The sequence below is a fragment of the Bos indicus x Bos taurus genome, chromosome 5, assembly GCF_003369695.1.
Source record: "Bos indicus x Bos taurus breed Angus x Brahman F1 hybrid chromosome 5, Bos_hybrid_MaternalHap_v2.0, whole genome shotgun sequence".
NCBI classification, from domain to species: domain Eukaryota; kingdom Metazoa; phylum Chordata; class Mammalia; order Artiodactyla; family Bovidae; genus Bos; species Bos indicus x Bos taurus.
The window spans coordinates 11288567-11304535 of record NC_040080.1 but is presented as its reverse complement, the minus strand read 5'-3'; the positions used below and the strand labels follow the sequence as shown (position 1 = coordinate 11304535).

Here is a 15969-nt window from a genome sequence, read left to right as displayed (position 1 = left end):
GGTGACCTGGTTGTAGATGCTGCTCTGATGACGTGGTCCCCTCGTCATCGTGAGCTCCACCTGAGTCACCACTGAGCCCAAGGGCCTGGCCACCCACCTGGACCACACCAATGCTGCTTGTGATTCCCAGATCACGCCTCAAGGGCCCTGCCCCGTGTCACCTCCATCCCAGCAGGCAGCCCTCGGACAAAAGAGTCGGAGGCCTGGGAGGTGCTGGGGACACAGGAAGGGTGGCCAGGGGCCGGGTCTGAGGAGGGGCACCCGGGAAGGCAGGTGGGGGGGTGGGCCGGCCGCCCCTCCTGGGCTCGGACTCCAGCAGCGCCGGGCGGCCCCGCGGGCTCTATGCCTGTCTGTCTAACCTTCCTTTTCACTCCCGTCCTGCCGCCCCGTGTAGGGCTACTTTAGTGACCCCTGGAATGTCTTTGACTTCCTGATCGTAATTGGCAGCGTAATTGACGTCATTCTCAGTGAGACGAATGTGAGTATGACTCTGCCCAGGACGCCTCCGTGCCCCACTCTCTCTTCACCTCCTTCGGTTTATTTTTTGGTTTCCTGTTTTACCCGCTCCAGTCATGCTTTCTCTCGCACCTGCCGCCGTCCTGGGGGACATGAGCCCCCCCCACTATCCCCACTCCGCCAGGCCGGGCAAAGGCTCCCGCTCCTCCCGGACGCCCGCCCGGCCCCCGACTAACCCACTTTTGTCAGGCTCCGTGAGCAACGGGTGCAGGCGTGCACCTCCAGAACTGTGGAGTGGTAAGGGGTCCAGTATGCCCACATAACCTCTTTCTTTTCTCATTTTTTTCTCTTCTCTCCTTCCTTTCATGCTTTTTTTTGTTTTGTTTTCATTTTCCTCTTCCTTTTGTTTTGTTTCCTTTGTCGCTGGTTTTTCTCTCCCTCCCTCCCTCGGCTCCTCTGCCCATGCAGCACTATTTCTGTGATGCATGGAACACATTTGACGCCTTGATTGTTGTGGGTAGCATTGTTGATATAGCCATCACCGAGGTAAACGTAAGTACCGGCGTCCCGCCCTGTGACGCCGTGCCTGCCTCACGCTCGCCCCCATCGCTCTCCTTCGCCTCCTCTCCTCCTCCCAGCTCATTTCCACTCCATTATTCTCATTTGTTTGTTTAAATTGGTTTAAAGGATTTTTTTCCTGTTGCTTTATTTTGAGATTTCTTTATTCTCTTTTTTTAACATTTGGAACGAGTTAGGCCCTCCTCTCCTTCTGAGTCCTGATTCCTGCATCCTTTCCTCTCCTCTTTACAATCAGCCTGGCATGATGCACACTGTCTAGGAGGACGCAGCCCCGGGACCCCAGAGTAAGGCGATGGAGGGCTGTTTACAACCCCTGGGCAGCTGCCGGGGCGGGGACCCAGCCCCTTCCTGCTCCAGCATCCGGGAAAAGCCTCTCCTGAGGATCCTGGGCGGGCAGAGGCTCCCACTTGGCCAGCCCTCTCAGCGCACCCCGCCCTGTATTCACTCTGGAAGGGCCCTTTACTGGGAGAACACTTGTATCCCTCTTCTCTGGAGAGGGCTCCTCCCCCCCACCCCCCACCCTTCTGCTTACTGTGGAGCACCTGGCCCCACATGAGCCTGCCCTAAGGACCAGCCTTGCCCCTGCCTGGCTCTCCCTGGCCCGCACCCCAGCCTGGCTCCAGGGCCTCCTGCACCTGCTCCTGGGAGCTGCCCCTCCTAGACAGTCTTCAACCCCTGCACACGCTCGTCTGTCCCCGGCATGCTCAACCTTCTCTCTCTATCTGTAGGCAAGCCCTCTTGTGGCTGGTCTTTAACATGTGTGGTTTAGTTCCTTGTCATGGTTTTTCATTGGTTAAGAGACTTGATAATGTTTGCACAAATGTTGATGCACTGAACCGTTGAGTAACAGCTCAGAGCAGATGCTGAAGGGTTCTGATCTAAGGTGTCAGAAACCCCCCATGACCGTCAGCCCCTCTACCCCAGTCCTTACCCGCCCCTCCACCCCAAAGCTGGCTGCCAGTCATTGAACTGACATTACTTCTTGTCCTGATTCCCCGTCAGAAGCCTGTCTGCCCCTTCCTGGGGGTGGATGCTGGGAGGAGGCCATTACGTCCTGCTGTCAACCGCACCCCTCCGTGCTTGACCCACTGCCCAGATTTGGTTGCCTCTCTGTCTCAGGGATCCCCTGGGTCGTCTTTGTCTTGTGATGTGCGTGCGTGTGTGTGTGTGTGTGTGTGTGTGTGTAAACTCCCGTGCACACACACTTCCTTGACCTTATCCAGTAAATCATTGGAGCACAAAGAAACTGAGCTCCCCCCAACCTAGGCCTCTTCTCCCTCGCACCACTCCCTGCACCTCCATGTGGCCCCAGGTTGTACCCCAGGGGCTCTCGGATACCTGCACGTGCATATCCCTGACCAGGGCCCTGTGCTCAGACCAAGGGGCCCTCTTGGGGGAGACCAGGGAAGATCAGGGTGGGCCTGCTTCTGGAGGAGGGATCTCTGTGGGGGTCTGTGCAGGAACCAAGGGCAGGAAGGTAACAGCAGACAGGCCCCTGTGCACAAGACGCACCCAGTCCCAGGGTCTTCTGGGGTCAGGCCAGGAGGCCATGGTGGCCAGGCCCACGTCATCACTCAGCCTGCTGGTTTCTTTCTGTGCACATGCATTTACACGCACAAAAAGGAAAGGCAAAGGAGGAAAGGAGAGAGAGATCCATCTGAGTGCAGAATTCCAAAAACTAGTAAGGAGAGAAAAGAAAGCCTTCCTAAGAGATCAATGCAAAGAACTAGAAGAAAACAATAGAATGGGAAAGACTAGAGATCTGTTCAAGAAAATTAGAGCTACCAAGGGAGCATTTCATGCAAAGATGGACACAGTAAAGGACAGAAATGGTATGAACCTAACAGAAACTGAAGATATTAAGAAGAGGTGATAAGAATACACAGAAGAACTATACAAAAAAGATCTTCATGACCCAGATAACCATGATGGTGTGATCCTTACCTATAGCCAGCAGCCTGGAGTGCAAAGTCAGTGGTCCTTAGGAAGCATCACTACAAACAAAGCTAGTGGAAGTCATGTAATTCCAGCTGAACTATTTCAAATCCTAAAAGATGATGCTGTTAAAGTCCTGCACTTGATATGCCAGCAAACTTGGAAAACTCAGCAGTGGCCACAAGACTGGAAAAGGTGAGTTTTCATTCCAATGCCAAAGAATGCTCAAACTACCACACAGTTGCACTCATCTCACACGCTAGCAAAGTAATGCTCAAAATTCTCCAAGTGAGGCTTCAACAGTACATGAACTGAGAATTTCCAAATGTTCAAGCTGGATTTAGAAAAGGCAGGGGAACCAGAGATCAAATTGCCAACATCCGTTGGACCATAGAAAAAGCAAGAGAGTTCCAGAAAAACATCTACTTCTGCTTCATTGACTACACCAAAGCCTTTGACTGTGTGGATCACAACACACTGTGGAACATTCTTAAAGAGATGGGAATACCAGACCACCTTACCTGCCTCCTGAGAAATCTGTATGCAGGTCAAGAGCAGCAGTTAGAACTGAACGTGGAACAATGGACTGGTTCCAAATTGGGAAAGGAGTATGTCAAGGCTGCATATTGTTATCTTGTTTATTTAACTTATATCAGAGTACATCAGGTGAAATGCCAGGCTGGATGAAGCACAAGCTGGAATCAAGATTGCCAGGAGAAATATCAATAACCTCAGATATGCAGATGACACCACCTTTATGGTAGAAAGCAAAGAAGAACTAAAAAGCCTCTTGATCAAAGTGAAAGATGAGAGTGAAAAATCTGGCTTAAAATTCCAACATTCAAAAAACTAAGATCATGGCATCTGGTCCCATCACTTCATGGCAAATAGATGGGGAAACAATGGAAGCAGTGAGAGACTTTATTTTCTCCAAAATCACTGCAGATGGTGACTGCAGCCATGAAATTAAAAGATGCTTGCTCCTTGGAAGAAAAGCTATGACAAACCTAGACAGCATATTAAAAAGCAGAGACTACTTTACCAACAAAGATCTGTCTAGTCAAAGCTGTGGTTTTTCTGGTAGTCACATATGGATGTGAAAGTTGGACCATAAAAAAGGCTGAGCGTGGAAGAATTGATGCTTTTGAACTGGGGTGCTGAAGAAGAATCTTGAGAGTCGTTGGACAGGAAGGAAATCAAACCAGTCAATCCTAAAGGAAATCAGTCCTGAATATTTATTGGACGCACTGATGCTAAAACTGAAGCTCCAATACTTTGGCCACCTGATGTAAAGAACTGACTCATTGGAAAAGACTCTGGTGCTGGGAAAGATTGAAGGCATGAGGAAAAGGGGACAACAGAGGATGAGATGGTTGGATGGCACCACCGACTCGATGGACATGAGTTTGAGGAAACTCAGGGAAATGGTGAAGGACAGGGAAGCCTGGCATGCTGCAGTCCATGGGGTCACAAAGAGTCAGACATGACTAAGTGACTGAACTGACTGCTGTTTTTAAACAAAAAGTAAAGACAAAGGAAAAATCTCTAGAATATAAAATTTCTACCCCAAAAATTGGCTGTTGGGGTTGGGGTGGTGCAGGACCCCAGGACTGGCGAGTGGCATCACACGCAGAACCTCCATCTGTACAACGGTTTCCATTTACAATTCGTCATGGCCTCCAGCTCTGGAGTCCCTCCCCCATGAGCCTAACAGCCAAGGATGATAATCCCCATTGGCCGGGGCACAGGTGAGGGTATGGCATAGGTGAGGGCGGGGCATAAGTAAAGGTGTGACACAGGTGAGGGTGGGGTACAGCTGAGGGCGCCAGGCGAGACTGGGGCACAGGTGAGGCTGAGCACAGGTGAGGGTGCAGCCTGTCAGTGCCTTTCCCGCCCCTCAACTGGAGCCCAGGCCTCCCAGGGTGGCTGGCTCCCCACACCTGGGGCTAGCGCTGCTGTCTGTCCAGTCCGCAGTGCCCTTTGTTAACACGCGAATCCCACATCCCCCTCTCGTGCATGGCCTCCTGCTGGCCAGGATTGGCTCAGCCCATATGTTCCATGGTTTATATCCTAAAGAACCACAGGAGGTTTTTTATTTTCAAAACCAAGAAGTTACAGGCCAGTGTCCCTTCTGGCCGGAAGCCACTCAGCTCCTCCCAGGCTTCTTCACCCACGTGGAGATACACCTCACTCCATAGATGGAGGAGTCTGTCAGAAGTCATGGGAAGGGTGGTCTGGAGATAGAATGGGGGCAGTGCCTATAATGGAGAGCAAAGCGGGGGCTGGAGACCCTCCATGCAACCCCCACTGTTTCCTTTTCCTCCCACACACGCAGTTAGGAGGTGCACCTTGTCACCCCAGGCAAGGGGCCAGAGGAGAGGGCTGGACGCGGGTCAGACCAAGTGCTGGAGTCTTAACGCTGCTCCTCCACGGTCTGGGAAGCGTGATATTACTGCCCCGTATTGAAGCTCAGCTAAGAGCATTCATGTAGAAGCCTGGCATACACTGTAGAGCGCTGTTGAAGGGGAGAGAACGTGGCACCAAGCCAAGGACATTCTTTCCAAGCTCCCTGCCGACACACCTGCCAATCACAGACTCACAGCACTTGTTCCCAGAGACACTGGACTCTTGGTTGACGGGTGTGGCGGGATCAAGGCAAGCTCACTGACCACTGCCTGTAACTCAAGCCAGACAGGCCTAGCCCATAGCAGGGACACGGCCCTGCACCTGGACAGCAGCCAGGATCATGGGGTCCAGTTACAGGAGTAGCAGCACTTCATCCCCACGCAGGGCCCTCTACTGCAGGTCTGCCTCCTGCCACCGGCAGCTTGGGGCCTGGCGCTCCCTAAGGGCTCGGCACCAGGACTTTGCTGGGTACTGCTCCAGCTCCGCCCCCCACCTTGAGTTTTCTAGTCCTTCTTTCTTCACCAGACCTCCCTTCTGGGATGAACGTTCTATTCCAGCCTTAGGATTTCTGGAGGCTCCTCACCTGTAACTCCTCATCTTTGACTGTCTTTCCTGAAATCACCAATTGCTGTCTTCATCCCTCTAGATATTCCCCAGGTTCAGATTCACCCCCTTCTCTTCAACAGCTCCGTCCTCCCACCTCTGCAGGCTCTGGTGCCCCCTAGGGAGGTGGGCTTCCTAGGAACCATCATTGCCTTCTGCGTGCCGGGCACCTGGGATCCGTTGTGGACCAAACAGAAACCCGTCCTCAAGAGCCAGCATCCTAGGGCCAGGGGACGATCAGGCACAGAAAGCCAGGAAGTCTCATGGTATGCAAAAGATGAGAAGTACCAAGTGAAGGGATCAGAAAGTGGGGAGCGGAGAAGGCAGGTGCTGTTCTCGGAAGATGAGCTGTAGTGAAGAGGTGAATCTAAACAAAGAAAAGACCTAAAAATTGAAAGAAAATACACTGCTACTTGGACGAAAAGCTATAACAAACCTTGGTAACTCAACCTTGGTAACCTTGGTTTGTCATAGCTTTTCATCCAAGTAGCAGTGTATTAAAAAGAGTATTAAAAAGCAGAGACATCACTCTATGGACAAAGGTATATATAGTCAAAGCTATGGTTTTTCCAGTAGTGATGAGTGGATGTGAGATTGGACCCTAAAGAAGACTGAACGCTGAAGCATTAATGCTTTCGAATTGTGGTGCTGGAGAAAACTCTTGAGAGCCCCTTGGACACAAGATCAAACTAGTCAATCCTAAATGAAATCAACCCTGAATATTCATTGGAAGGACTGACGCTGAAGCTCCAATACTTTGACCACCTGATGCAAAGAGCCAACTCATTGGAAAAGACACTGATGCTGGGAAAGATTGAAGGCAGGAGGAAAAGGAGACGACAGAGGATGAGATGATTGGATGGCATCAACTCGATGGACATGAGTTTGAGCAGGCTCTGGGAGATGGTGAAGGACAGGGAAGCCTGGCGTGCTGCAGTCCATGGGGTCACAGAGTCGGACACGACTGAGTGATTGAGCAACAACAACAAAGAGCCGAAAGAAGTGAGGCGATGCCCTTGTGGGTCCCTGGGCAGGACGAGCAGGGCGGGGGGTCAGGGAGAGCACCAGATTTGGGGCTTCCCCTGAGCACAAAGGGGAGATTTTGGCACCTTTAGGAAGAGGTGTCCATGGTCTAGGGACCTGTTTGCTGTGCACAGGAACCAAGGATGAAGCCGCTCCACCATTTGGAAGGGGGACACAGCCATCCAGGCATGAGGCCTCTGGCTCAGAACAACCCCCTTGCTCTGGGAGATGCCTTGGATCCCACGATGTGACCAGAGGAGGCCCCGGGCCCCGGCTGTCCATGTCTGTGGCCCAGCTGCCTAGCCCCTCCTGACACGGCACCTCCTCCTCCTCCTCGTGTCCCTGAGGAAGCCCCCTCTCCTCTGTCCCTCAAGTCTGGAATTCTTATTCCAAGAGGAAATCCGTGGAAGCTTCCAGGGATTCAGCCAACCGCCCGCCCCCCACCCGCAACCTCCCTCCCCTGCTGACAGGAAGTGTTGGGAGGCCCAGGTCCTTCGTCAGGAACACAGGTGTCCCTAGTTGGGCACAAGGAAGCCATGTGACCGAGAGCAACAACTCACCTGGGGGCTGGACACCTCCTGGCAGGTCCACGTGTGGAGATTGGGGGCCATGGAGTCAGAACACTCACGTGGGGATGCTTGGATGCCCGGACTGTGGGCCAGTGGGGCTTGGAGACCAAAGGGCACAGGAAGTGTGGAGCACCCCCCCACACACACACTGCCTGCTGGACAGGAAGAGAAAGTGGGCGGAGAGGACACAGAAGGGACAGGACTCGGCTCAGAGCTTCCAGCATGCATGCTGGGGCCCCAGGTGGGTGCTGCCCACCTGGCTCCTGGAACCAGCGGTCTTTTAACCACAGACCCACGGGCCTGGCTTCCAACGACTGCCCTCACTGGCTCCCACTTTGGCCACGTCCTGAGTCAGAGCGTCTGCTGCACGCCCACCCCCTCAGGCTGAGTCAGAGCCTCCCTCCCACCACCCAACCCGCAGCCCACGCCTGGCTCCTGCCCAGCTTCTCTGCCCCCACCACGGCTGAGGGGCCAGAACAGACGTCAGTATCCAGATGGCAGTGGTCCGCCTGGCCTGGGTTGCTTCTGAGGTCGAGTAAATCAGACTGGTGGTCTCGGGCCAAGCCGAGGGGGAAGCCATGATCCTTGCCACCTTCCTGTGCCGCCCCCACCCCCGCTCCTGGAACCCCTTCGAGCCCCTCCCCTCCTAAGCACCACCCCCACCCAGTGCCCCCAACAAGCCACCAAGGCACCTTGTTCCCAAAACACTGGTCACAGAGGGCAGTATTGACTCAGGAAGCTGCCTGCCAGGAAGTAACACTGCCTTTAAAAGAACGGAGGTGAGGCTAGACCTAGAGAAGCGCTTTGGGCGTGGACGTAAGGCCTTCAGGAGCACGACCCCTAGTGAGAAGGTGGACCTTGGCCTCCCCCTGTCCCGAAGGGCACTTTCTCTTCCGCTTGTAAGTGAAGCTGGCCCCGAGAGGTTGAGCAGAGCCCTGCTCACCAGCCGTGAGCGGGCCCCCAACAGGCCACAGTCCAGTTGGACGTGGGGAGCCTCTTCCTGAGCCTAGGCTCCGCCTGCAGAATGAGGTCCATGTGCTGGGCAGCAAATTGATGAGGGCTCCAGGTTGGGGGCAGCTACTGCTGCTGCTGCTGCTGCTGCTAACTCGCTTCAGTTGTGTCTGACTCTGTGCAGCCCCATAGATGGGAGCCCACCAGGCTCCGCCATCCCTGGGATTCTCGGGGCAAGAACACTGGAGTGGGTTGCCATTTCCTTCTCCAATGTATGAAAGTGAAAAGTGAAAGTGAAGTCGCTCAGTCGTGTCCGACTCTAGTGACCCCATGGACTGCAGCCTACCAGGCTCCTCTGTCCATGGGATTTTCCAGGCAGGAGTACTGGAGTGGGGTGCCATTGCCTTCTCCGAGGGTAGGGGCAGAGAGTGTCCCAAAGCCAAAGCCTGGAGGAAGATCCTTCCCTCAGGGCTGAGCCAAGAGGCCCCTGGAGGGGGTTCTCAGCCTAGCCATATTAGCTGTCCAGCGTCCCGACAACCAGGACCCAAAGGGGACCCGCTCGCTCTGAGCCTTCTGACCAAGACCCTTTCCCTTTCTGTCATCTTCTAATTTCCTTTCTTTTTTTTAAATCAATTTATTTTAATTGGAGGCTACTTTACATTGGAGTGGTTTTTGCCATACATTGACGTGAATCAGCCATGGGTGTACATGTGTTCCCCATCTCATTTCCTTTCCTCTCCTGCCCCATTCTTAGTTTTTCTTTCCACATACAACCCCCTGTGCGTGCGTGGTCTGTTGCTTCAGTCGTGTCTGACTCTGCGACCCCGTGGACTATAGCCTGCCGGGCTCCACTGTCCATGGGGTTCTCCAGGCAGGAATACTGGAGTGGGTAGCCATTTCTTCCTCCAGGGGATCTTCCCGACCTAGAGATCAAACCCGCATCTCTTACGTCTCCTGCGTTGGCAGGTGGATGCCTTATCACTAGTGCCACCAAGGATGCCCTTCAACGCCCCTCCTTTGCCCTAAATCAGAGGACTGGACAGAAGGCAGCAGGCAGGGCAGAGCCCTGTTCGGCCACACGGCCAGCCCTCCAGTCAGCGGGTGATGCCCGTCCCCAGCAGCTGGCTCAGCCAGAGACCATCCACAGCGGAGGGACCTCAACTATTCCCTAAGCTCGTGGAGCAAGTGAGGGAGCCAATCTCTGGCCCCAAAGCACTGACCACGCCCCCAAAGCCCTCACTCTCTCATGTCACTTCCTGCTTCTGCTTATTCGTTTCCTTGAGTCTGTTTCTTCTCCACCTGTCAGGCTCACTGTGTCCATCTCTGTCTGTCTCTCTGTCTCTGTTTGTCTGTCTGCCCCACCCCACACCACCCACGTATGGGACTTTGTGTTGTTGTGAGTGCTCCTGACAAACTGACTTTGTTCGAGCTCCTCTTGTTGGTTGTCTGCTTGAATGACTGTTCCTCCCAAGGAAGATAAAACAATCCTGGTGATCTTGTAATCAGCACCGTGTAGTCTGAATTCTGCAGGTGCCAGCACACGCCGGGCCGGCAGGCTGCAGATGAACAGCAGCGCAGCTCCTGAGGCTCCAGCCGCTCCCTGAATGACTGCCAGCACAAACGGGGCTCCCCAGTTCAGCCCCCAGAGTCCTGCAGGGGACATGGATCTGATCCCTGGCCAGGAAACTAAGGTCCCACGTTCTGGGCAGCACAGGCAGAAAAAACAACAAAAAGTTATGCTTAAAAAAATAACATTAAAAAAACTAATATCCCAAAGGAAGAATGCTGAATGTTTAAGAAGTAAAATAAGTAGTTTTAATTCTGTCGTCGCCAAGGCTCATTGGGCTGGGCCAAGTCACCCAAGTGGGCCCTCTGAGTCAGCCCTTCTGGTCCCATGCAGGCTGGGGTTGACCAGAAGACTTCAAGCCTCTGCTCAGGGATGTTAGGAGTACGGGCAGTTCTGGTGGTTTTCAGGGTGCATCCCAGATGGAAGCAGTGGCCAGAGCCCCAGCCCTGAGTGTATATGGAGACCTTGTGCCCCTCGCCCACAGAACCCCTGAAACACGGAGCTCCTAGGTGTTCATGCGGGGCACAGGTCCCTGACCAAGCGGAAGCTTCCTGCGTGCATGTGTGTGCATGTGTGTCTGTGTCTGCGTGTTCCGTCCCGGCCTGCTGGCCACGTCCTAGACACCCGCCCCCCTGCAGGCACATGGGTGGGCCTGGCAGCCAGGCCCCTCGGGGAGCAGGGACAGCTCTCGGCCGTGGTCCATAAGTGACCAGCGCGGCATCCTCTCTCTTCCCTCCTCCTCCTGTCCCTCATCCTGGGGCCCCACCAGTCCACAAAAAGGACACCTCCCAACTTGCTTTGGGAAAAAAGGAACTTGCTGAGAAATCTATCACCCGAGAAGAATTTTCAGCCTGCGAGCAAATGTCTGGTCGTGCACAATTCCGCCCTTCAGAAGCCCTATTGTACATTGTCCTTGTTTGTACCTTGAGAACAAAGCACAGGAGCAACGCTCTGACAGTGGAGGGCGGCTGCGGAGGTGGAGTGAAGGTGGAGTCGGCGGCTCTGGGGGCAGGACCGTCCAGGGGCCAAAGGGCAGGGTGCCTCCCCGGGCGCAGCTCTGGGCTGCCGGGAATGCTCCCCTGCAGCCAGTCCCCTGCCCCCTAACGTGCCCGTGGTCAGGCCTGTGAGGACAGCTTCCCAGGCCATTAACACTAATGTCCTCAATTGTGTGCAGGGCTTTCAAATTTAAAAACCAGGTCCACACTTTATCTCATGCCTGTGGCCACAGTCCACACCCAGGGACCAGGAACCTCAGCTCGAAGGCTGGCCCTGCCACATGGCGGGTACCCAAACCTCGGTCCTCCCTGGAACCTGGAGGGTCACCACCCCAGGCTCCTTTGCTCAAATACCTGTGGGCCAAAAGCCACCAGGGGCACAAGCAAGACCTTTCAGCTTCAGCTGGCAGTGCCGGGTAAGCGTGTGCAGTGCCAGCCCCTGCAGGCTGTCTCAGGACACAGTGAATCCACCTTCAAAATCCAGAAGACCTCAGTGATAACGAGTGAATTAGTCAGTCTGCCACCAGAGATGGTTCTGGGCAGAACACCCAAGAGCCTGGCTGGGTGGCAGCTGGTGGTGGACATGCCCCGCGCCTGCCAGACCTGGGCCCCCGCGCCTGGCCCTCCTGCCCTCTGCTGCCACTGGGTTGCTCCTGTGTCACCGAGACCTGGAACGCGGGCCTCTTCGTGGGAGACTCATTACAGCTTATCTCTGTCTGCCTTTCTTTAAAGCCAGCTGAACATACCCAATGCTCTCCCTTTATGGTAAGACCGAGCCTCCAGACCACGCTCTCAGCTTCTGTGACCCCCCTAACGTCCCCACTGCCTCCCCCAACCCCCGGCGTCTCGGAGCCCGGCCCCGATGCATGTCACCCACCTGTGTCTGCCATGCGCCTTGCCTGCCTGGTCTGCGAGCTGTCAGTGCTGTTGGTGTGATGTTTCATCTGTGAGCTTTCCTGTGGGTGGCAGTTCACTGTGACCTTGACCATCTGAAAAGCCACTGGGAGAGAATCAGACCAGAGGGCCAGTTCCTGTTAAACATCCTGAGGACCCTGCTTGTTGGCATCTCCAACCTTAGTCTGATGTGGGGTTTGCATGGGACACAGGCCGGCACCACGGCAAGGCCCCTGGGAGAGAGGAAGGAGAGGTAATGTAGTGGAGGTGGAGAGGCAGTGTGTCCCTCCTGATCACCAGCTCCTGGGAGCTCTGATCAAGGCCCCAGCGAGAGGTTACAGTGGGATCCTTAGCTATGAGGGGCCTTAGAACTGGGCCACACGCCCGCGTCCCTGCAGCAGGCCGTGTGGTTGGGGCCACTCCTGCTGCAGGAGTCTTTGGCTAAAGTGACAGAGCAGCCACTTCGAGTGACCTTGAAATCACCTTGGAACAGCTGTCTCCAAGAGGCTGCAGTGAGACTTCGTACGTGGAACAAGTGTGAGTTTATAGAAGGACTGGAGTGTGGGTTGATTCCCCAAGCCCCGAAGTGAGCAGATGAGGCAAGACCCAGGGTGGCATTCCCTGACAAAACCCAGGCCCGTGGCTGGAAGGACTGACCCTGGGCGTCCTGCCCCTCGCCTGGTCAGTAGAGCATTGGGCGCCTGCAGTGTCGGGCGCCCAGGACCACTCAGGCTGCAAGCTCGAGTTTGGCTGTTTAACAAGTCAGATGTAGATGCCCCTGTGGCACCCACTTCCCAAACTCGCCACACAGCTGAGGTTCCGTGTGAGCTGGCGCTTTCTTCTTCCTCTCCTCCCGAGCATGGTGGGGCGGGGGGGTGCCAACGGCCGAGTTACAAAGCCCTGAGCCTCCTCTCCATCCTCCTCTGGTGGACACAACCTCCTTTTAAGGAGAGAAAGTAGAATTTCAAGTAGGCACACAGATGATAGAATATGCAAAGAGGAAGGGCATCAAAGACTTCAAACCGCACAGGCGGGTGGCTTCCCGTACTGGTAGGTGGGCGGCCTGCTGCCAGCTCCTCCCAGCCCTGGGCCTGCCTGGAGAGCAGCTTGGGTTCAGAAAGAAGGCTCGGTGAGCCTCTCCCGGGGCGGAGCAGGGTGTGCGGGTACGTGCAAAACCTGCCCCTCGGGGTGTCCTGTTGTGTTGGAGGTGAGAGAAGAGGCCCCTGGAACAGCCGCAGGATTAGACACGGGGACGTGAGGGCTGCTGTGCTGGGATTTTCATGGGTGTTGTCAGGCCGGATCTGACCTGGAGACGGTTAGAAGTAAAGCCAGAGGAGCTGGGAGTTGAGATGCAGTGGCCACACAGGGCCCAGCAACAACCCCGAGACACCTCCAAGCAGGAGGCCTGTGGCAGGAGCAGTAACAGGAAGCCCAAAGGTCCGTTCTCTCCTGGTGCCAAAGGGCTGGGGGCTGCACTAGCACTGGAGAGCCGGCCAGCTCCCGGGGCCAGCACCCCCAGCTCTCTGTCCCATGTGGGCGGGAGGGGGTCAGGGGTCTGTCTGTGCTGAGTGCCCTGAGGTCTGGAGGCAGACGGTGACACGGCAGCCGGTCTTGTCCCTAGACCTGGCCAGGCGCCTGCCGGCTCTGGCCCCTGCCCCCTCCAGGACACCCTGAGCAGGGCCCCTTGGTCCTCTCACACCCAGGCCGGACTCATCCAGGGCTCACTCTTGCTGCCCTGGCCCACCCAGCCCGTGCCCCCAACCCTTCCAGGTCTGCAGCCTGGAAACCAAGGCCTGAGGCAGGTGGAGGGCAGCAGGGGGGCAGCCAGGCCTGGTCCCAGCACCAACACCCCAGGCTGGCCCGCAGCCTGGGCGGGGGGGCCGTGGGAAAGAGATGACACCTAGAGTGCCGAGTCTGGGCAGCCAGGGAGCAAGACTCCTCCGTGGGCAGCCCACCCGCCTACCAGGACCCCGAGCCGTGCCGGGCAGGAGGGAGGCCGGGGTCCCTGGACTGGTTCTCAGCCTAGATCTCAAAGCAGATGGAATTCCTACAGAATCACCTGTTCCCCCCACCCCCACAAGTAGGTGGGGAAGATTAGGGGTGCTGGGGAAGACGATCGGGGCCAGGGCACTGCTGGGCGCTGCCAAGGCCAGGAGTTGGCCTGCCCACCCCTGGGCGCCTGAGAGTCTAGTGCAGCCCACCACCCCGCTCGCCTCTATCCCCACCCCGGGCCGTGCCGAGCAGCCTCGCCCGCCCACCCGCCTGGTAACTGCTGTGTTAACGGCCCCAGAACGCGGAAGAGAACTCTCGCATCTCCATCACCTTCTTCCGCCTCTTCCGGGTCATGCGTCTGGTCAAGCTGCTGAGCCGCGGGGAGGGCATCCGGACACTGCTGTGGACCTTCATCAAGTCCTTCCAGGTAGCCAGCCCTGCCAACCCCCGCAGCTCCCCCCGGACGGTGCTCCCAGCTTAGGCGTCGTCAGCATTGGGCAGTCACCCCCTCCCAGAGGCGGTCCAGCAGGGTCTGCTCTTCACACCTGCTTATAGACTTCGCCAGACACCCCAGGACCTGGTGTCCCCAAGGGGGCTCAGCGCTGCCAACTGCAGGGTTGATCTCTGCTCCCAAGAGTCACTTCCTCCTAAAAGTGGGATAGCTGGCCCTGGCCCTGCCCTCTCTAATGGGTCTCGTACACGTCTGAGGTTGGAAGAAGCACAGCTGTTAGATCCCCGAACTTCCTGAAGACACTGGCATAGGGACCCCTGTACCTGAAACGCCAGACTGTGGGCTTCTTGAGACAGAGGTCCCCAGTATGGAGGGGCCCAGGGACAGGCTCAGGGTGGGTCCTGACCTGAACGTGTAGGACTGAAGTTGCAGCCAGAGGAAAAGGCTGGGCTGTCGGGGCACTCCACTCCACCCACCAGGACAGGTGCCTCCCTACCCCCTCCCAGCCATCTGCTCCTGGGGTCTGAGTGGTCTCAGTGGGGATCAGGCCTGGGCGTACCCCAGAGTCCCATAGCCACGGTTGACTACAGGCCTCACAAACTCACCCACCGCTGACAGTTCCTGGGCTGGGAAGGGGGCCGAGGAGCAAGCCTGAAGGGGGACGGACACCCCATGGGCCTGAGGCACCACCTGGAGGTGTGCGGGCTTCGTCCATGCTCTGCGAGCCTAAGGCCTCCCCAGGAGGAGGCAGGGACACTGAGCAAGTAAAATGCAGGGACCAGCCACAGGCCAGTGCTGCCTGAGCATTTTGTGGGCTTTAAGTCAGCCAGACCCCCAAATCCCTGAGGTCACCACTCTTCCTCCCCTTTCTCAGGTAAGGACACTGAGGCTCAGGGAAGTTAAGCCCGCCCAGCACCTACAGCTGCGCTGATGGAAGCAGGCTTGGGCCAGGATCTCGCTCTTGTTGAGGGCCCCTTGGTCCTGCCTTTGCTCCACCTGGGGAACAGCTTACAGCTGTGGGGCGACTGGTGGGCACCCCCCGGCCCTCCGGCTGCATGAGGACAGGCGGGCAGCAGGAGAGTGTTGTGCTCACTCTAGATTGTTTCTGCCAAGGGGGCATCATGCTGTCTCGAGCTCAGCACCCAGTTTTCTGGGTCCCCCACCAGAGATCTCAGGTGCCTGAAACCAAGGGAAGGGGAAGGGTCAACACCAGGCTCAGGCTTCCCTCAGTGCCCAGAACGTCTGTCTGACTCCTGGAAGTGCCCCCTGAGCCTGGCAGCAGCTGGTGGCTCCAGAGATGCTGCCGCAGGGAGGGGTCCCGCCACCAGCCTCACGCATGCATGTCCCGCAGGCCCTACCCTATGTGGCCCTCCTGATCGTGATGCTGTTTTTCATCTACGCCGTGATCGGGATGCAGGTAGGACGGACTCCTGGCCCCCAGCCCACTTCCCCTGACTCCCCACTTCTGGGGTCAGAAAGATCACCAGAGTGGAACTCCTCCCCCCACCCCCATGCTGTCCCATGGGTGCACAGCTCAGAGACCCTCTC

At 56.4% G+C, this 15969-nt stretch overlaps 1 protein-coding gene across 25 annotated transcripts in view; it reads left to right on the top strand.

Annotated features, from left to right (window-relative positions):
• CACNA1C (calcium voltage-gated channel subunit alpha1 C) overlaps nt 1-15969 on the top strand; it is a 391155-nt gene that overhangs the window by 355292 nt on the left and 19894 nt on the right. For 5 of the 25 annotated variants that reach the window (XM_027540909.1, XM_027540907.1, XM_027540913.1 and 2 more), the window contains 5 exons: nt 395-478; nt 925-1008; nt 11817-11849; nt 14269-14397; nt 15773-15838. In XM_027540909.1, coding sequence (XP_027396710.1) covers nt 395-478; nt 925-1008; nt 11817-11849; nt 14269-14397; nt 15773-15838 — 396 coding nt within the window. The remainder of the gene's footprint in view (nt 1-394; nt 479-924; nt 1009-11816; nt 11850-14268; nt 14398-15772; nt 15839-15969) is intronic. The other 20 variants (XM_027540915.1, XM_027540931.1, XM_027540921.1 and 17 more) reach the window with 9 other exon arrangements.